The sequence below is a fragment of the Leishmania martiniquensis genome, chromosome 10 (assembly GCF_017916325.1).
Source record: "Leishmania martiniquensis isolate LSCM1 chromosome 10, whole genome shotgun sequence".
Classification (NCBI taxonomy): domain Eukaryota; phylum Euglenozoa; class Kinetoplastea; order Trypanosomatida; family Trypanosomatidae; genus Leishmania; species Leishmania martiniquensis.
Genome location: NC_090145.1, coordinates 5001 through 26568, shown reverse-complemented (window position 1 = coordinate 26568; position 21568 = coordinate 5001). Strand labels below are relative to the sequence as shown.

Below are 21568 nucleotides of genomic sequence, written 5' to 3'. Positions count from 1 at the left end.
GTGCATACACACACGATGTCGTAAGCGCCATTTTCAGCTAAGATCGTCACGAAAAAGAAAGATGATAAACTAGAGGGGGACCAACTGCTCCCTATATCACTGAGAAAGCTCTCACTATTAAATATTCTACCCTTTGCTTTTAACATTAACCTTCCTATCAATGAGAGATCTCGAAATCAACGCGACACGACTCCCTGATAATTGTTCTCGTTCTCAGCCACGCATCTTTGAAAGCTGTAATGAGGTAGAAACATGATCTGAACACAAGGAGTACTCGAAATCCCAGCTCTCTTAAACAGCGTCGATTATTATCAGAACTTTCGCCAGTACTACCCAACAGCACATACTCGGAGATTTCTACCCACCTGTGGGTTCCAGTACACGAAGGCTGCCCCTTTCGTCCGACCACACTACCACACACAAGCACACACATCCTTTTCAACTTCTTTTTCCCTCAAAGAAAATCACCCCTCAGCAAAATGTATACATTCTAAAACTAAGCGGTGCTTCATGTAACCCGTCTTTTAAAGGTATACTAAACCCATCAACAGCGACCTTTTCTTACTAGGCCACATACCACAAGGTTGACCATTTTGCAGTGCTACTGCTACAATGTAGAGCTACCGTCTTTAGAGAAGAGAAAATATGAACACTACAAGCCCTCCACTCATTCATCAAGAGACACCCAACTATGCAGAAGCAGCGGCATATCAGCTCTTTTCTCGAGCGCCTACATCTGAGAGGTTCTACCAGAGGTCCCTTGAGGACACCTGTGTATGCTTTCAGTCGAGCTTTAAACACAGATACACTTCCTCATAATACATAGACAGCGAAAGAAGTCTAATACTCACCAGGACAGCTGCTATCAACCAAGATGAATGAAACAACCACATTCAGAACCGTAATACGCAGCAGGCAGAAAGCGTGAGAGGAAACAATATCAGAGAATTAGTGGAGTGTCTCTGAAAGCACTAGACAGCACCTTTCTGCGCAGCGATGATAGCCTGTTCCATTGCGAAAATAAAGAGTTCTCTGGACCATTGACGTAACAAGCACTGTAGGGGCTCTTTGTTCTCTCTAACGACAAGCTAAAAAAAGGCGTTATTATCTGTCGCGGAAGCCTTTCTCTGCCAAACGACACCTATAACTAGACTTTTTCCGTCGTCCCACAGTGCTGCAACATGCCTGCGCAGATATCCGTCATATAGACGATGCCACAGTTTCTCACATAGTATCCACATCGCTTTAGGTTGGAGTGAGAGCAAATTACTGTAGATGTGGCCTATCGATGATAGCCTGAGCGTGGTGACTGAGAAAAATTGCAGCAAAGCTACGAGCGACTCATTAGAACGCACACCCTCCGTTTTATCGAAGTACAATGCGTTTTGTGGCAGCAACGAGTACAAAGACATTCTATTCCCAAAGCAATGTTATCGTTAAACTCTGTATTACATTGAAGCAAAGGAAAAAGACATCCGTAGAGGTGACGCGGAGCGTACTTCTAAGCAGGAATAAACTGTACTCTTGCGATAGTAATGAGCACTAGGATGCTCCTGGGCCAACATTACCTCTTCCTCAGCGCACCCGGCCTTCAGCGAGACGAGGGTTGCACAAGCGAGATAGAAGGTTTCCAGTCATTTGCGTAGCCTTTGTCGCTTAGGCTCGCATTCTCGCCAGTTACTATAAGTACAACGCTACCGACCAGTGTAACGATGAGAGCTAAAATAGTATCGGTAAACAGGCCGTTGCGGCAAGACCACGTGCTACACAGACTCACACACACACACCACTAAGAATTCACTCAAGCAGCTCAGATAGAGTTACAGCAATAACAGCCCTTCGAGAAGCACGGTAGTTGCGAAGCGATCCTCCTAGTAGTATTTCTAAGAGGGCTCTTTCCTTTGCACTCGGCTCTCAATCATAGCCCTTATGGGCGCATTTTCCCAGGTACGTGCACGCAACGCGAAGCCCGATAAGGAGGACCTCTCAAGATAGCATTGAACACACTATTTTGTGGGGAAAAAAAATGACATCTTCCTTGAGACATTCAGCAGCGCTTGACTTCACTTGCGCAACAGACCCCGTATCTTCACACACAGGGGGGTGTAAAGCAATGTACATTTTTTCCACATGAAATATAAAAGCCACGTTATTGAAAAATGCCAGCGCCGGTACACTCAACGAGCTAATTTTACCTTTCTACTTCACGTTGGCACGAAACAGGCACGCGCTGTACAAATGCCCTTCCTCACAGCCCCCGTTAGGGAGGTCAGCCTGCGATCTTGGCGCGCAACACGCCCTCACTCGAGCGCCGCAAAGGTTCAGGATGCAATTCGTCGCGAAATCCGTCACACTCACTCCATCTCTTGTGCAGCTGAAGACTACGTAGCTTGTCCACTTGCAAAGCGAGCCTCCCAGCGCGTAGCCCCCCCGGTTCGCCACCTCCCTTTAGAACAGAGGCCCTTTACTAAAAAGATTTGCACCTTTTTCCGCTACCTCGGTTTTGCAGTGGTTTGCCACAGTGACGTGAGGACTACCTGTCACCGCCTCAGTTTTCTGCAGAATAACCTCGAATGCTTCAATGTTAAGCATGCATTATATTACCATCTCAGACTCTTTGATTTCCGATGTGTGTGCCGGTGGCTTTTCACTTTGCACATGCACACTAGGGTGCTCCCTCTCTCAGTATCCTTGCCCATTATAGAGAACAGCCACGTATTGCAAATGCAATTAATGGCCAGCATTACCCTCACGTCGCGACAGATCCGCTCACTCGAGAGAATCATAATTGCCTCTGCCATATGAGGTGGCAGCAATACAGCGGTACCCGCTGGAAGTCCTCTCTCATTTTCACCCCTGTTTTCTTTTCCTCTTAGCTACGGTTATGATCTACGAGACTCATTTGATTACCACCATTAGCATGAGCCTCGTAAAAACACAAAAGATTAGGCAAAGGCGAGAAAAGAAAAACATGAGATACATAGCGCAACAAGAAAGCAAAAAAAAAGTATAGCATGCCAATAACGCCTCATACTGTTTCACTATATTTATCTGTGGCTCTGCGCGTCTGTGTGTCGATTTGCAACCATGAAAGTTCTCTTCAGAAATTCCGGGGTTTCAGATCTCAGACACAACTTATACCTCTCTTTATAGTTGAGGACTGCTGTGGGCTTTTGAGAACGGAATACAACTCACTCACGCGAATGCATCGATGACCCAAAAGTTTACATCAACACTGTCTGTCGATCAGCTGCCTAGGTTGCACTGCACACAAGCCGGATTCACCAAATGGAGAGGTCTTCTTTTCGAATTGCGGCCAACTGAGGCGCTGCCACATTTTATTTTCCAAAACGAAAGAGCGGCGGTGAAGCTCTACGGCCTTGATGCACTATCGAAATCTAAGCACATCTCTACTAGTCGTGCTTTGGTATCAGGAAAACGGCGCACCGCTTCCCTCTTTCTCAGAGTAAAATACAGACCCTTGGCGTCAGCCATACACGCTATCCGCTATAAAGGACGGGGGCTGGCCTCGACCACACAAAAAAAGAATAAGGTAGTTTACATTCACTTATGAAATATCCTTTGTGTGTAAAGTACGAGCTCAGCGTAAAGGTGGGAAAATCAGCTTCTCTGAAGTAATGAAAAGCTCATGCGGGTATTCCAGTTGAACATCATAGGCATATCTTGCGTTACATTTTTCGAGTGCGCCTTCACGTAATTTCTCAAGTACTCAACATGCGTAGTGCTCCTCCGTTAACGCTAGTGCTTTTCTTCGGCTTTCGTTCTCTATACATTTTGTCCCCTCTGGGGGACTACCTCGTTTAAGGCTCTTCGTTTCCATAGATGCGCATGTCGGTAACACGGCGATCGTTTGCAGCCACCATTGAAAAGATTATTATATATGCAGCTTCGGCTTCCTACCCTTTCAATGCTGAAGCAGAGAAAAGTTTGGAACCCTTGCCAATACACGGTAATCCTTCGCATTGTTTTTTCTTCTCATTTTTTCATAAATTCGCAATCAGACGCTTAAGACTAAAAGAGCAGGATCAAAACTGACAAAATACCTAGGCGCGACGAGAAAGCCTCTCTTCTTTTTGGCTATGCCGCTAAAAGGAAATCCTGATGCGACTACCCCTTTCACATGCAGGATCTTTTTAGTTCTTCATAAAGCACCGTGATCAGCGGTGAGAACCGACCGATCCTATACGAATGACACAATATTCGCTAGCGAATATCCACCTCGAAAGAAACGTTGCCCTTGTCGGATCGTCTAGCCCAGGGCTTCCTTTCAATGCTCGTTGCAAGCCGAGAAAGCTATTTCCGTCTAGTGTACGGTTGCAGAAATAGAGGTAACTCACGTGGTTGTCTTTTCATTCGAGGCTCTTTTTCATGGGCGCTGTACAAGAGGTCTAGCTTGGTGAGAAGAGCACAAAAGCACGACTGCTGCGCCTCTGTCAAGCATCTTTGCCGCTCCGTTCTGTCATTTTGCAGTGCGCAGCTACTTGTTTGTATAGACCATGCTTTCTCGTAGCAACACATGAAGTGCTCAACAACGGCTCTCGCAAACTGGCTCCGTTATTGTTTGTTTAACACGTTTGGTTCTTTTTCCACGTTCTCCTTCTAAAATACCAGGCATAGTTTTCCGCAAAGGGGCAGTGTACAACAGAATTTCATCGAGTTAGGACACGCTTGAGGAGCTGAGGTAGCAGCTCCCATTATTCACAGACTGAAGAGTTTCTTAGAGGCTTTCGAAACGAAAAATACCCTAAAAGGTGTGAAGCAAAATGGTGACGAGGGCTAGGGCGAAAGAATTTCTTCTGAATTCTTTTCAAGGTATGTTATTTTTTTTCGATATGCTTCAGCTCATTTTTACCTTTGTATCTATGCAATTTCAAGGTCAGTAAAAGGGGTCTCTTACTCCACTGCCTAACTTCCTGCACCCCTTAGGATACCTATCACAACAGGGACCTTTCCGGCTAGAAACGCAGAAGCAGTTAACTCCAACTAAACGTTTCTCTAGTCATTCATTACTGGGGAGCACAACAAGCTGTAATGTGTCAGAGCCTGCCGCCGAGATCCGTACTGCCGTACAAGAAAAATTAGGGTCAGTTTAGGTGGTCTAGGGAATAACCTATCCAGTAATGAAGCGCTACGGGCTTTCTCTTCGTGTCGACGGAAGCGGCGACCTTTAGTTTGGAATTGCAGCAGTGTTGCATCGTTACACAACTTGATGAGTGCGAACTGGAGATTACAAATCACACTTCAGATCTCAGTAGTAAATGTCAGAAGCTGCACAACGCTTCAGTGTCTCAAAGCTTGACATACTTTTTACCCATTCCCAACATTTTCTCTTTGGCCCTTGCCCAGGTCACTTTTACTCGAAACCGAAACCTACTCACATAGGCCTTCTCTGAAGAGCAATGAACTTGTGTTTCTAGACACCTGTACACCATAGCGTGAAGGACTCATGCTCAAGTTCGGTTTGCAATTCTCTTCTTTGTGGCATGGTCGCTCAAGTCATGATCGGCACTGACAGCTCTCGCCAACTACGGGAATGACACATTGAGAGGAGTCCGGCTTGCTACCGTCGTGCCTGTAGTGATATTAGGGTGTTGTACAAGTGAACTTGAAAAAACCTCTTGATAATCAAGGGCTCTATATGATGCTTACACACAAAAAAAGACACCTAAACCTGTTCTTCCTCTGTTTTGGCAGCAAAGACATTACCACCGTCACCATTGTTCAGCGGCTCGCTCCAAGTCTCGCTTCTAATACAGCGTACAGATGGTACTCCTTTGAGCGACTAAGGAGATAAAATGGTTCTATTACCCTGATGCTGGCGCTATTCTCATTGATGCCGCAGATTTCGATGGGCTCCGTGAGCCACCGATGATGGCCTCTGCTGGATCATGCTGGTACCGGTGAATTTCAACTTAGCCTGCTGCAGGGCCAGTCTCCCTGGTCCGGCAGTATTGGTCCGCCCGCCCTTGTGCAGACGATATAGCATCTACACCGAGGAGCGGTATGAAGGCTGCCAAGGACGGATCAGCACACAAAAGGGCAATACAGTTGGTGACTCTCAGCGCGCAAGCGAGCCTCTGAAAGAGGTTCTAGGTAATGTGCAAGTTATCTAGGGGCTGAAAGCGATTCGACTGTACGGGAACATGGTTTACTTTCGAAAGCGCATGGCCGATGCGGTTTCAGCATATCCCTAGCAGAAAATACAAGTGCTACCGCCACGTTGGTGCTCAGTGAGGATGCTCTGAAGAGTGATGGAAACATGAAATCAATTCTCCTTCATCACCTTTTGTTTTTGGCTGCGAACAGCCAAACAGAGACTGCAGCGCAGGCAAAAAACAAAAAACTGTTTCACTATGTTGCATTCGCATTTTTGTACGGTGCTCGTTGAGTGAATCGGCAACGACAGCTATATCCGCGATACCGAAGGATACTGCAAGGCAGCGGAGGGCAAATCAGAAGCACAGAGAGAACACGGCAATCGTTTTTTTTCTGTAAGCTCCGGAAAGCAAATAGGCTCTATCACGAGACGCCTGACGCGGGTGCTTCTCCATCTCTGTGCTCTGCCCTAAGGAGACTGCACCTCAACGCGTGATGACTACCATGGGCGCAGCACTCTCATGTAGCTACGGCGCCTGAGCGACGCGGAGGCACGCTTCGCAACACCCCATTAGCGACACTTTATCTGCGCGCTGATCAGCGACGGTAGCTACCACACGATGATACCGGACAACGATGCAGAAGACGTCAAGCGGGCTCGTGAGTTACAGCAAAAAACGGTGTTGCGCACATTTGAGGAAAGGACACAGTGTCTATTGACGATGGCATTGTCATCGTCGAGGCCTGCCATTCGGTGGGAGCATACATCAGTGACGACGCTGTGACTTGTAAAGTACTTGGGCGATCCCTCTCTCTGGATATGATGAAATCTGTGTGGTCGTACCGGTGCCTCCCAATGTTTTTACCGACTGAGCACCCCTTAGTTCAACTTGTGTGATATAGCTGGCTTACTTCTCCTTTTCCCTCAGGGCGTCAATCTCCTCACTATGCCTTTGACCACGAGAGGCTGAAGCTTTAGCAACATGTTTTTCTTTCCAGGGTGTGGCTGAAGGGAGAACGTTGTCTGCCCATCCACGAGTGGCGTCATCCACGATCTCGATTCCCTCCCCTCCTCCCTCCCCTAATCACCTGGGTAATACCTAATGATAGCCACTCTTGAACGGCATCTTACCCTTCGGCGCTGGCGCTCAAAACGTTGGCAGCTGTCTCCCTACAAGTGGCATATATCTCTACCACTGCGCATGCCTCCTAGCGTTATGGTTCGTGCTTCTATACAGCTTTCGCTTCTGCATTTACCACAGGCCGCCTAGTGGGCTGCATTTCCTGCCAAGGATGCCCGACAGTTGGTTCTTTTCCAATCACACCAAGCAGAAGCAGAAGCAAACCATCCTCTTTGAGTTTATCTCGGTATGCGCCGCGGCTCTGAGACGTGCTCAAGCCATGCTCACCGCTCGCCTTCTCTCGACACAGGTAACCACCCGATACGTATTTTCCGAAGCCAACCCTTCTGCTCCATGACCCTGTCCAGTCCTCTGCTCCATATCTACTCCATCGTACCTGAGCACGGTTCTCCATCACGCTTCTTCCATCTTGATCCTCTTGCTCTCGAAGCGCTTCTCTACCGCAACTCATTTCTCTGTTTTCCACTTTGCAGCATTGCTCTTCGTAGCTTTACACCCTTGTATACGGCAACTCCACTGCCTGCCCTCTATACCTTCTCCTCCCACCTTTTATACAAGAAGAAAGAAAAAAATGGCGGACGCCAACCCCTACTTATGGATCGTCATTGTGGGCAGCTTCGTTTCGTTCCTCACCGGCGCCGGTGTGGGCATGAACGATTTGGCCAACGCCTTCGGTACCACATACGGTGCGCGCATTCTCACCCTCACTCAAATTGTCCTTGTCGCCTCCGTTTGCGAGTTCGCTGGCGCCGTGACGCTCGGTGGTGCGGTGACATCGACCATTTCCAGTGGCATTGCAGACCCGAACGATTTCGCTGAGCAGCCGTATGTTTTTATGTACGGTATGCTTTGCGCATGCGGTGCGGCCTTCTGCTGGCTGGCGATTGCGACGTGGCTGCGCCTTCCCGTGTCATCCACGCACAGCATCTGCGGTGGTGTGATCGGCTTCGCGCTGGTCTACGGCGGCGGCGGCGCGGTGAGCTGGGCGAAGAGGAAGGACCAATTTCCGTTCTTCAACGGAGTGGCCCCAATTGTCGCGTCGTGGTTCATCTCACCTGTGCTCACTGGTGCCGTGGCGGCTCTCATTTACGGCCTCGTGCGCTTCCTAGTGCTTCGCCCGAAGAACTGTGTAAAGCGCGCCATTTACACCCTCCCCATCATCGTGACCATCTCCTTTTTCCTGGAGTCTTTCTTCGTGCTCTTCAAGGGCGCGTCGAAGCGCCTTGACTGGCCGCTGGAGAAGGCTCTTTGGGTGGCTGCGTGCATTGGCGCCGGTGCCGGCTTGCTCTCGTGCGCCTTTATTCCCCTTCTGAAGCGCTTAGTTGCTCGTGACGAGGCGCGTGCCCTCGCTGCAGTTGAGGAGCGCCCGAACGGGACAGAGGGCTCGAGCAATCGCGAGCCGCTCAACAGTGAGGACATGCGCAAGGCTCGCGAGGTCACTGGCGACGTTGTCAGTGAGTCGGAGGCCTCCGATTCGGAGCGGTCGGGAGAGCGCCAGATGACTGGTGCAAGTGGTCTTCAGGTCCAGCAGTACGAATGGCGTGCCGAGCGCGTGTTCCGCTACCTGCAGGTCTTCACCGCTATTTGCGCGTCCTTCGCCCACGGCGCGAGCGATGTTAGTAACGCCGTCGGCCCGCTCGCTGCCATCTACCAGGTCTACCGGACAGGAAGTGTGCTGAAAAGCGCTGTTGTCCCAATCTGGGTGCTGTGCCTCGGTGGTGCCGGTCTTGTAGTGGGCCTCGCCTCCTTCGGCATCCGTCTCATGCGCCTGATGGGTGAGGATCTGACCGTCATCACGCCAAGCCGCGGCTTCTCTGCGGAGCTGGCGGCCGCGCTCGTCGTGTCGTTCGCCTCCGGCTACGGCATTCCTGTCTCCTCGACACACTGCATCACTGGCGGTGTCATTGCCATCAGCATCGTCGACGTCGGCTTCCTGAACATCCGCTGGATCATGGTGCTGAAGATGTACGGCGGCTGGGTGTTTACTCTCGTCATCACTGCCATCATTTCCGCTACGTTCTTCGCACAGGGCTCCAGTGCCCCATCCATGTAGCTCTTTTTTTGCCATTTTTTTTCGTGTGTGCATCCCCGAAAGTACCGGTGACACCTGTACATCGTAAGAACAGCATGTCCCCCCCTCCCCCCTTGTGTATGCCTTTCTCAGTTTCCGATGCTGGCCCATTCGTGATGCCCCGCTCTTCGCCAGACACCATTTTTCTCTTTTCTTCATGTCCAATTAGAAATTGTCGCATGCGTGTGCTTTCCGATGGTCGAGAGGCTATGCGTGTCCGTGTTTCCTGCGGTATGATGAACCTTTAGCGCGTCCGCGTCACCGTTCACGCTCACAGGCGCCTACATAGTCGGACGGCTGTGCACACCCTCGCATTACAGACATGCACAGTATTACATGAGCGTGACTTTTAATGGCACAAGGCTGACTGATCTCTTTTTCCGCCCCTCTCTAACTCTCTGCCGCTCACTCGTAAAGACGTTGCTTCAGTCTCCTGTTCCTCTGTTTTTTTTTCCCTCTAACTTACACGTTTGTTTCCACTCGTTTATTTCCCAGCTCATGCTCAATTTCCCTCTCTTTTTTTTTCCGCTGCGATCGCCGTTCCTCGCGTGCGTTGGTGTCTGTGTGACTGCGTTTGTGTGTGCGTGTGCATGTTTTTTCTTTCTTTTCAAGGATGACCGTTTCGTGGCTTATCGTTTTCTCCATGTTGCTCTTCATTCTTTTGCTTTTCACGGCGCTGCATTCGCATCGAAACCAAAAGCGAAAGGACCCCGAGCCGCACCACGTGGTGGGACAAGAAACAGACGAAAAGCGGAAAATCAACAGACGTTGAGCGAATCTCTTGTCCTTTTGCTGTTGCTTGTAGCTCTGTTTGAAGCATGGTTGGTCGTCTATATATATATATATATTTTACCTTTGGTACTTTTCACGCTTCTGACTATTTCGCTTCATCGTTTTCCCATCTCACTGGATGCCGGAAAGCGCCTCTACAGCGAAAATGGCAAGCGAGCATTCATTTGCAGGCAGACCTCCTCCTTACTCCCGGCATCGAAGGCGCCTGGAAGTTCGAAAGGAACCACATTATATATTCTTCTCCTTCACCCTGTTCGTTTTCTCTCCTTCTCTTCTTAATACTAACGTTGACTCTTTGTGTGTGAGCGCCCTGCATTGCTCTCATACAGTCTGGTATGATACCGCGAGTCCCTTCGTTGCGGCGCACCTTAAAAGACGAAAAGCCGAGGAAGCAGAGGATTATCAAAATTCCGTCTTTTTATCCTCTAATCCCTGAGGCTCAGGGAAAGCAAAGAACAAAGGAAATGAAGGAGACTTGTGTGGTAGCCGTCCACGTCTCCCCCTCTGAGGGAAAGCAGTTTTAGGTAGTCGTTGTTCGACTGTATAACGACAAGAAATCATATACAAGCATTGTCGGACCCGTTTCGGAGACTGCTGCCCTTGGTGCCTCCCAAACATCTGTGCTTCTCCTTTGAGTTTCATAATCGGGTCAAAAGGCATACCGACAACGAACAGTGCAATACAAGGCGAGTGCTACAGGCGTTTCGTCTTGTTGCTGCAGAGAGAGAGAAAGCGCGCTTCCATGTGCCTGCATCCGCCTGCACGCCTTACCGACGACACCAGGAAAAGGGAGAGGGGGGGGGCGTGGCGCAACCTATTTGTGAGCAGAGTGGACCACTTCTTTTTGCTTACATCGACGGAGGTGAGAGAACTTCGAGTATGCGACACCGGTGCACGGCGTGTGCGTGAGCTAAGTGCGATGCCACACATACGCACACATATACTTTGCGCCCCCTGTCTATGCTAGTGCTGCTGGCATGAAGTACCTCCTTTTAGAGCACTTTTCTCCCTCGTCGTGCGACTTGCGTCTTTCTTTTCCTATGGCACAAACCTGACTCGTTTTTTGTTGTCTTCCCCACAGACGAAAATAAAAGCACACAGACAGACCTACCCATCCATCTTTGTTTTCTTTGCACTAACGCACATCCACGTTACCGTTCGTCGACCTGCTCGCCTTCCACGGCTGCGATTCGAGTGTGCATCCGATTCCCTCTTCTCCCCCGACCTCGCGTCTTCTGCGCCCATACGGTCCTGCAACCTACACCAAGCGACCATGGCCGTTGATGAGCAGGCCGGAAACGTTGTCAGCACCGATGACGTGCCTGACTCCACGCTGCCCCAGCAGCAGCGTGGGGAGAACGACGAAGGCTACGTGCACCCCGACACCGCCGCGCTCTTCGACGCTGCCCCGTTTATGCACCACTTCCCGATCTTTGGAACAGCGGTGGTACCGTTCGGACCAAGGTGCGTGATGTCGCTTGGCATCGTGTACATCCTCAGCAAAGGCCTAGCGAAGACGCTGCTCACCTCTTCTAGATACGCCATGTTCATGAAGAACTACGGCGTCACCACGGCGATGTACCAGCGCATCTCGGGCATCGGTTCTCTGGGGTTCTCCATCAAGCCCTTGACAGCCATCTTGAGTGACACGTTCGCCTTCTTTGGCTATACAAAGCGGTGGTACATGGCCTTGTCATGCATCGCCGGTGCCGTGTGCGCTGTTGTGTACGGCTTGCTGCCGTTCCAGCCGTCAAGCGCTGGCATCGCTGGCGGTATGATTTTCATCTCCGTCTTCTGTATTGCGAACATCGATGTGCTCTCAGAGGGTCACTACAGCCGCCTCATCAAGCGCCACCCCGCTCCTGGCGCAGACCTCATCTCCTGGATCTGGGCCCTCATCATGGTAGGTGCGATCATCGCATCGGCCATCCAAGGGCCGCTTTCTGACTTGGGCCGCCCGACGATTGGCATCTTCATCTCGGCAGGCCTGCAGGCCCTGTGCGTTTTCTTCTTCATTTTCAACTGGTACGGCGAGAAGAAAAACCTGGTCGAGCGCAAGGAGGACTACCTGTTTCTGCTCAAGCAGGAGTCCATGAAGGCGAGGACGGACTCCGAGCCGATCAAGGAAGGCGTGATGGTGTACGACATCAGGACGAACAAGATCGAGAGGACATCCTCCGCGCCGCATGACGAGCCGGCGCCGCGAAACGGCGGTAACGAGCTGGTGAGCTTTGGTGAGCTTGACGATGATGCGATCGAAGGCGATTTTGTCACGGCGACGTGCTTGTGCGGCATCTTCGGAGTGAACAAGGAAATCATCTCTCGCAACGTCTCCGTCGCTGTCTACGGCGTCATCATGACGGCTGGCGTCGTTGCGCTGACGGTGCTCAACATCATGGGCACAACAGAGGAGCTGTTGTACGGCTGCGTCGGCATCTCGTTTGTCCTGTGCGCGACCGGCTTCCTCTGCATCCCCATGACAATCATGAAGGCCAACTTCTTCGGATGGTGCCAGCTGGTGTCCTACATCCTCATCTCCGGCGGGACGGACAACTTCTACATGTCGGATGCTGAGTGCCTACCGAACGGGCCACACTTCACGCAAACCTTCTACAATACCGTGGGCGCCGTCATCGGCAACGTCGCTGGCCTCTTTGGCGTGTACATGTTTGCGCGCGTCTTCTCGAAGCAGAGCTACCGCGTCACGCTCATCTGCACCATCCTTGTCCAAGTTCTCGCAAGCGTCTTCGACATCATCATCGTCGAGCGCTGGAACTTGTACATTGGCATCCCTGATCACGCCATGTACATCATGGGCGATGCTATCGTGTACGAGGTATGCTACATGCTCAACTACATGCCCCTGAACATGCTCATCTCACGCCTTTGCCCCAAGGGGTGCGAGAGCACGATGTTCGCCCTCTTGGCAAGCTTCAGTAACATGGGTGCGTCGACCTCCTCGACAATTGGCGCGATTCTGATGGAGACGGTGTGGCCTATCTCCTCCAGCCCTCCGTGCGACTTCAGCAACCTGCGCTGGCTGCTCATCGTCGGCCACCTCATCACGCCGCTCATCTCCATACCGCTTGTGTTTCTGCTCATCCCTGGCACCCGCATCTGCGACCCGATTGACCCGAAGGATGTCGAGGCGCTGTCCATTTTCCAAAAGTGGCTCAATAAGTTCGATGCGACGTCCAACGCACACACCAAACCTCAGCGGAAGCCTCTCCCGGATTCGGAGGAGTAACACTAGTCGTCCATGAGGCGACACTCGCGCCATCCAGGTGCGGGCTCCTGTGATCTCCTGACTTTTCTTTTGCTGCCTTGTGCGTGTGTGTGTGTCTCTGCCTCGTGTACTGTTTCTTTGAGCTTGCCATACAGGCATATGCTCATTCTTTTGTTTCTAACGCGCGTGGCCGCGCTCATGATGCGGCACCGGCACCGGCATCGCAGGCACCTTGATACCCTGCACTACGCCGCCGCATCTCTCTCTCTCTTTGCTTTGCTCTCGCTTTCCTTTCGTTTTTCTATAGCCTTTCTAAGTGTTCTATCTTGCTTGATTCTGTTCGGGTACTGTTCTCGTGGCCTTTGCAGCTCATGAGCCCGCGCATCGCTGCGGTGGGCACAGCTAGAGAAGGTAGTTGTGTCTCTCTGCCTGAGGGCATGACCGCCGTCTCCCCACCCCACTGAGCAAGCGACTGCGTGCCCGCCTCTTTCTCCCCTCTCCTCCACAAAGGCGCATGTGTGTACATGTCGTACGTGCTCACAGGAGGAGATGACGGAGCGAGCGGAACGGAGAGTTTGAGATCAAACGAAGCGGCACATCCACTTTGCCCCTTGACAAAGAAACAAATCCGTTTCCCATGCCTTCTCCTTCTTTCTGTTTTTTCTCTCTTGTGTGTCATCGTTTTCTCTTTTCGTGAGCCATGCCGATGTGCTGGTGTGTGCCACAGGTGGTGTTTGGCCATGGAGTCGCCACGATGGAGAACCGCCTGAGGTACTTGATGACTCACTCTCATGCTCATGCCTAACATGCATCATCACAGCCGCGGCCGCTGGACGGTTGGGGGGGGGCGGCGGAAGAGAGCCAAAGAAGCGGCGTGTAATGCCTGCTGCTTTACCTCTTTCTCTTGTTCTCTTTTGTTTTGTGCGACGCTCTCCTCCTTTTTGCGATCGCCCTCCACCTTTCCGGTAGCATCTTTCTCTCCGCCTCTCTCTCTTTCTCTTGCCATCTCTGCTCGTATGTGTGTGTGTGTATGCGTGAGTTTGTTCAAGTAATCTTCGGTGTTTTAGTTTTCCCTCCAGCGGCTCCTTCGCCTTCTTTACTTTTTTGTATCTCGTTTACTTCTTTCCCTTTTCTCTTTGACAGCCACACACATCTCTGCGCAGTGCGCTTTTCTTCTCCCTCCTCGCCACAACGCCTCCTTCTCCTAACCGTGCTCGATTAGTTTTTCTTTTGATAGTGTGCGAGGGCAAGCGCATGTACGCGTTTCTTTCTCTTCTCTGCCACCCACTGCGCTGCTACAACTGCAGCGGGCGTGGATGTTGGCTGGTACGTTGTGAAGAGAGAAAATACGCAAGTGCTCGTACGCTTCTTCTGCTCCATAGGGACAGCGTAACAGGGCCAATAGATGGCTAACCGTTTCACACTATACTCACTCTGCGGCCCCCTTCACATTTTTCACGAGGGTCCGCTCGCGATGGTCGCTTGCTTCGTGCCCATGCATCACACACGCACACACAGTCGTACATACACATATGCGGTCTCTCTGTGTGCACTGCTGCTCTGCTTGGCGGTGCACTGGCTCCGTATGCGACGTGGGCAGGAGAGTGTTCGGTGCCAGAATGGATCGAGCGAAGCATGCGGGGAGGCGAAAGACAAGCAAAGTATGCGCCGCCGTGGCCCTCTCTTACAGAAGCAAACAAAAAATGCGATGCTGAGACAAGTTCGCATGGGTCTGCTGCAGAGACGCCCTGAGGAGGAGAGGAACACTGCTGCAGCACGCTTCAACAGGAAAGCAGAAAATAAATAAATAGCAACCGCACCAACGCTACGGCGAATGCGGTTGCCGTTGTGAGCGAGTGTCGTTGGGAGGCGATGCGGGTTGGGAGGCTACTCTCAAATGGGCGAGGGCACTGAGCTACTGCCGCTTTGCAACCATCCCCTTCTTCCTCTACCCGCATCCCCCCCTCCCCCCCACCTAAGTGTATGGAATCGAGTCGTGAGGGAGAAAGGGGAGAAATGCGAGCATTGACAAGCGCCCACATGCAAGTGCAAGCACGCACGTCTAAGGGGCTCAAGAACCTCCGTGCTGCCTGCATGCGGACACCTTCGAGGTGAGCGCCACGTCTCTCGATGTTTGCCCGAGAGGTGTACCAAAATCTTTTTGTCTCGGTGCTCGTCCGATCATTCCTCCTCCTTTCTACCCGCTCTTTTCTTCGCTCTTTACCATCTGTTCTTGTCTTCGCGTCTTTTTTCTTTCTTCTTGTTTCCACTCGCTTTGACACCGTAACCGAAGCCTGCCTCCCTTCGGGCCCTTTCCTTCTCTGCCGTTCCCTTCTCTCTTGCAGTCACCACCGTTTCTGTTGTGCACGATCGGCTTTTGGTGATGCCTGCAAATCCGTAACTCCCACTAAAGAAGGAACCACAGGGCCGCTCGAAAAAATAAGGCACCAAACGATGGTCTGCGCCACCATTGTGTGCCGTCGACTGTGCTGCGTGCGCTCTGACACGGATTGTGCGACTGTGAAACGGCATGGAAAGAAAATGCGAAGCCCTCCTCTTGATTCCTCTCCAGCGGCTGCTCTGCGGAAGTAAGCAAGTATGTGTGAGCTGCTGTACGGGGGGACGAGGCTGGCAAACGGTAGAGGCTCTCCTGCTCGTATTTTTTTCCGTGCCCCTTTCCCAGACGCAAAGGCCCATAGGGTGCACTTGCTTCGCACGCACTGGAAGCTGCCGGTGGTGTGTGCGGGCTCGAAACACGGAAACGGAACACAGCCAGAGAAGGGAAGACGCAGGCAGGCATATCGGTCGCATTTCTCCAGCACCACATGCGGCTACCGTTGGCTCATTTCCTTTCATCACCCCACTGCCTCTCCTTTTCGGCTATTCCCTTCTCTCCGCCTCGCACAGCCGCATGGGATACACGCACTCTCTGTGGTCCCGCAACATACACACGCCGCTGCTACGGACGGCTGAATGGGACCTACGCCAAGGGTGACAAACTTACGAACAGGCAAAGCGCCCAAACGTGCTCTCCGCATTCTTATGGTGACCGCCCTTACGCATCCACAACCGTACCCATACACGCAGTCGCTTCGCTCTACGTCGTCGTTGCCGCCATGAAGTCCGTGCTCAAGGCTGGTCGCCAGAAGGATGTGGACGTGGTGGTGCCGTCCAAAGACCTTACCATTAAACAGATCCAGGACCGAATCCCCGCCAAGTACTTTGAGCGCTCGACGGTGTGGAGCATGTACTACGTCTTCCGCGACACCTGCCAGGTGCTGACGCTGTACCTCATCATGTATCGCGCCGTGATGCCGGTGCTGGCTGCCTTCGGGGGTGTTGTGTATGGTGTGGCTGGAGTGAACATTCTCAGCTGCACCGTCGTCGGCACCGTGAAATTGGCGGCGTGGACCGTGTTTGGCATTGCACAGGGCCTCAACGGCTTCGCAATTTTTGTGCTCGCCCACGAATGCGGTCACCAAGCCTTCAGCCCGTACCGTTCACTGAATAGCATCGTTGGCTTCTTGCTTGACTCCGCCATCCTGGTCCCGTATCACAGCTGGCGCATCAGCCACGGCAAACACCACAAGCACACAAACCACCTCACCAAGGACACAGCCTTCGTGCCGCGCAAAGAGCAGCATGTGATCGACCTGGTTGAGGAGACGCCGCTGGCGATGCTTTGGAATATGTTTGTCATCTTCACGTTTGGCTGGCCGGCCTACCTCTTTGCCAACATTGCCAGTCAGGACTACGGCCAACGCACGAACCACTTTGAGCCATCGTCACCGCTTTTCCAAAAGGATGACCGGCCTGACATCGTGCTCTCCGACGTCGGCATCGTGGCTATGCTGCTCATCTTGGGTCTCTGCACCTACCATTACGGCGCCTACAACGTCGTTTGCTGGTACGTCGTGCCGTACCTCTGGACCAACTTCTGGCTGCTCTACGTCACCTACCTCCAGCACTCCGACCTGCGCGTCCCGCACTACGCGCATGAGCACTGGACGTTTGTGCGTGGCGCCATCGCCACCGTCGACCGCGACTACGGCTACGTCATCAATGACTGGCTGCACTACATCAACAACTCCCACGTCGTTCACCACCTCTTCAGCCAGATGCCCTTCTACCACGCAATCAAGGTGACGCGTCACCACATCAAAGACATTCTCGGCGACGCCTACGTCGTGGACGACCGCTCGCTTGTCGAGATGCTATGTGAGACGTGGAGGGAGTGCCGCTACGTCATCCCGTCCGAGGGCGTCAGCGTCTTCTACGGTTTTACCAGGAAGGCTGCATGAAACAAGGGATGCGTGCAAGAGGTGGGGAGAGAAGCAAAGGTGCCGTTTAGTGCGCGCTGCCCTACTCAGTCGTACCGTAGCTCACAAGGGTGATGCCAGAGTCATACATCACCATCATCTAATGACACTCACATCAGGCCGTTGACCCATACCCCTTCTCTTGTGTTTGCTCCCCTCTTTCCCAGCGCTCGTCCTTTTTCCTGTCGATCTTTTTTTTTTCTCACGTGCTTCTCTGCGGTGCCACCGTGGTGTGGGCGTCGGAGCTTTCCTCCTTGGCGCTGCTCTTTTCTACTCCGCTGGCGTTGCTTTATGGCTCCCCTGGGGTGCAGCTGTCTTCCTCTGTATTTGTCTGCTTTCGCCCTTGATGTTGTTGGTTTTCCTTCTCCCTGCTGGTAAGGGGGGGGGCGCAGCGTGGCATCGCAGTGCGACACCCACTCTGTTAGGGGACACAACAACACCCTGCCCCATGCCAATGCCCAACCACCTCAGGTACGGGCGGCTTCCCGCTCCCACGACGTGGGCAGGCCAAAGCGACGTATCACTACTGATATCGGCGGCCACACTATGGAGGGCGCTGCGTCAGAGCGACCTGCGGCCGCCAGCAGGTATGTACTATACACATAGTGGACAGAGTGCCAGCGCAAGCCCGGCGCATCCTACCCGGCTCTCGCTGCCGACTGGCACGTGGAGCATAAACCACCCTGAGAGGAATGTACCCAGGTAGCAGCCCCGATGATGGGCGTGGCTGTGCGGCAACCTGCAAGGCAGGCGTTGGAAGAGCACGAGACAGGCGCCATGCTCACATGACGCTGTCAGACTATTGCTGTAGCGCTTGTCTGTCGCTGCGCGGCGCCAAGCCATGCGCCTGTTCCCGACCTGGCGGCGTGATTCATAGCTCACGTTGTGTGGCTCAATGGACATGTGCAGACGGGAAATCAGCTTCTTCTTCCCTTTACCGGACTCCTGAGACGGGCCTCCGCCTATCTTTAGCCTCATCTTTTTCGATTGTGTAGGTGTATGCCTGCTGATCGGTGACTGCGAGGAGGAGGCAAGGTATGCCACGTATCCTTTTGTATACCTCATCCCCCCTCTCAGCAGATGGGAAGCTGCTGTTTACGGCTCTCCGCACTCCTCTCCACCAAGAAGTTAACGGTAAAAAGATGGTGGTGATGGAGTCTGTGCCTGTACCGAGCGAGAGAGCGCCATAGCGACCCAAAGCAGCAAGCAGCAAGCAGCAGCAGCCACATGCGCGCACCTACAGCTACCCTTTGGTGGCTCAGCCCCGGCTTCCTCGCGCCTAGGAAAGAGTGGCTGCATGTCCCGATGCGAGCGAGAGCACTTTTGTATTTTTTTTTCTGTTCCTCATTGGCAAGTGGAGAAGAGGAGGGGGGCGTGCGCGCCCAATCCGGCCGTCACTGTCTCCCGCCTTCTCCCTACCTTTCTCGTCATATTGGTATGAGCGCCGTACCTCCCTGTACCACAAAAGTGCCTGTGCGTAAACGACTCGCTCAGTGTCGGTACGGCCCCCCCCCTACTGTCCTGCCCAACTTTCTCCTGTACCGGCGGATGTAAACGAGAATTCGATGCAAAGCGAAACGCGCAAGAGGTGCCACCCACATAATGAGCGCAGAGGTGATGTTGTGTGCGTGGGCGTGTATGTGTGTGGTAGCGGTCCTGATCACTTGTGCTCCACACCGCCGCGGCGCGGCTTTGCACTTTTGTTTTTCGGTCCTGATCGACGCGTAAGAGGCATCTGCAATAGTGATGTCCAATAAAATAAATGTCACCACGCCCCCTACCCCTCCCTCCCTCAAACCCCAAGCATGACGAAAGGGGCTCGGCGCTCACCTTAGCATGATTCATCCCATCCCGTCTGGCGTGAGAAGAGGCACACAAGCAGGTGAGGGGCTACCTTATATGCATAGGTCACTGGAGGGCTCGTACGGGCGTTTCGCCTTCTTTGGAAAGGGTTTGTGAGTAGCACTGGACTGCTTGAGCGCGCGCCCACATCTAAGCGGACATATACATCATGCACGCAACAGTTCTTGCTGATACCTCCATCTCGCAGCTTGCCACGCGCGGGGGTACAAGCGAGAAGGCATCCCCGTCGCTGCAGGTGTCGCATGTGCACCATACAACCCAACGCGCCTTCCTTTTTCTCCGCCCTCAGCCCGCTCTCCGTTCTTTCTGCTCCTCTTTTCTGAGGCTCCTTTCCGTTTCGTCGTGACGCTTTCCGCGTGAGGTACCCGAGGCTTTCTGTATTAGATCTTTTCAGCGGAAGAGATCTTCGCCAAGGTGCCCACCACCGTCCTCTCACCCCTTTCCTCAGCCTTCGCTCCTCGCTGTGAAGCGCTCCGCCACAGACGGGAGCTGAACGCCAGACCAACGTGTGCACCACCGAGACCCACTAGCGTTACCCGCTTTTCACCCACTGAACTCCGCAGGATCCAAGGGCGAAGGATAGGGAGTGTGACCCTCTTCCTAACACCGTGCTCGCCTCCGCTATCAGAAATGGCGGCGCTCAGCAGTTGCACCGTTATGGCCTCACTCCCTGCACCAAACGCAAGCATCACCACCACCGCACAGACAAGTATCGAACACCACATGCAGAGAAGCGGCTCATTGTCAAGAAACGCCACTGCTGTTCTAACCCGCTTCCTCAAGCATCATGGAAGATTTCATGAGCCGCGGGGGCAGTATGCCCGAGGGCAGCGCGCACAAACCCTGGACAGTCTCATCTCGGCCTCGACTACAACACGAAATTGCGCAAAGTTCGACCGTGCGAGGTTAGAGCGTGTCGGGTAATGTAGGGTGCGCTTGCCAATCGGACAGCAGAGCTCGATGCGTTTTTTTTGCCCCGCCAGATGGGGCGGAGGTGAACCGGAGGCCCGGCTCGCTGACCAGGCTGCACTGCACCCTAACACGCGTGGACGCCACCTTGTGTGCGGGATGATGACTCTACCTCTCGCTCTGCGTTTTCCCACCGTCTCCCCTGCACACACATGAGTGCTCTGCACACAAACGGTGTATACCCGGTGAAGCAGCAAAGCCCTCTCGCCCTCCACGCCACCATCGCCTTTCACACGATAGTTCGGGGAAAAAACGTCTTTCCTATCTCTTAACGATGTCGAGCGGCACCGCCACCATCAGGGAGAAGGTCATGTACCACGTGGAGACCCTAAGAATGATGGCGGTGAAAGGCGCCAGCACCGAGGAATGCTACCACGAGAGGGTGCAGTCGTTACTGGCAACCGCCGAGAAGGGGATCTGTCAGGCAGAGAGGCACAAGACTCCCAGCGAGGATGGTGAGGATCGTCACCGGAACACCCTCCAGTTCGAGACCGAGTGCAAGCTCTTCCCATGGAAAGCTAAGGCCCGCCTGGTCGAGCAGACGATGGGGCTGATCGGTATGGATAAGGAGCGGGAAGGGGCAGTGGAACGGCTTTGACAAGACTTCATTGCCCGCGCGCGCGAGCGATCGCTTACCCCACACAAAACGATGCTGACGGCCTACACCATCTTTTCGGAGGACCCTCTCAGTGACGTCATGACATTCATCCACCTGTTGCTGCATATCCCAGCACCGGAGCTCATGATCTGCCACAGCTGGACTCTGGCGAAGCACCTGTACGGCGATAGGGCCGACCTCTATGGCGCAGCCGTCATGCGTCTGGAATACCCGCTGTTCCCGACAAGGGAAATGGACCCGCTCAATTACCAGCTGCTCCAGGCGCCAGCGACGAACGCGACCGGGGACACGGCATGCGAGGAGGCGAAGTTGTTCAGAGCGGGCAGCGCGCCAGTGACTGGAAATTGCCGTTTCTATGAAGCGCCTATTTTTTATCAAGCGAGCAGACGCCCACATTGCTGCCTACAATCATCACACCACGGCCGCTCAATGTGGGCAATATGACCCCTC

At 53.0% G+C, this 21568-nt stretch overlaps 3 protein-coding genes across 3 annotated transcripts; all 3 read left to right on the top strand.

The window, feature by feature from the left end:
- Nucleotides 1-7830: 7830 nt before the first annotated feature.
- LSCM1_07003 (uncharacterized protein) lies at nt 7831-9312 on the top strand (the record flags this gene model as incomplete). Its single annotated transcript, XM_067324396.1, has 1 exon — nt 7831-9312. The coding sequence occupies one exon, from the start codon at nt 7831-7833 to the stop codon at nt 9310-9312; it is 1482 nt and encodes a 493-aa protein (XP_067180600.1).
- Nucleotides 9313-11896: 2584 nt separating this feature from the next.
- LSCM1_07002 (uncharacterized protein) lies at nt 11897-13369 on the top strand (the record flags this gene model as incomplete). The annotated part of the gene is made up of 1 exon (XM_067324395.1): nt 11897-13369. The coding sequence occupies one exon, from the start codon at nt 11897-11899 to the stop codon at nt 13367-13369; it is 1473 nt and encodes a 490-aa protein (XP_067180599.1).
- Nucleotides 13370-16464: 3095 nt separating this feature from the next.
- Nucleotides 16465-17649, top strand: LSCM1_07001 (uncharacterized protein; the record flags this gene model as incomplete). The annotated part of the gene is made up of 1 exon (XM_067324394.1): nt 16465-17649. One exon carries the CDS (start codon nt 16465-16467, stop codon nt 17647-17649), a length of 1185 nt encoding a protein of 394 aa, XP_067180598.1.
- Nucleotides 17650-21568: the final 3919 nt, after the last annotated feature.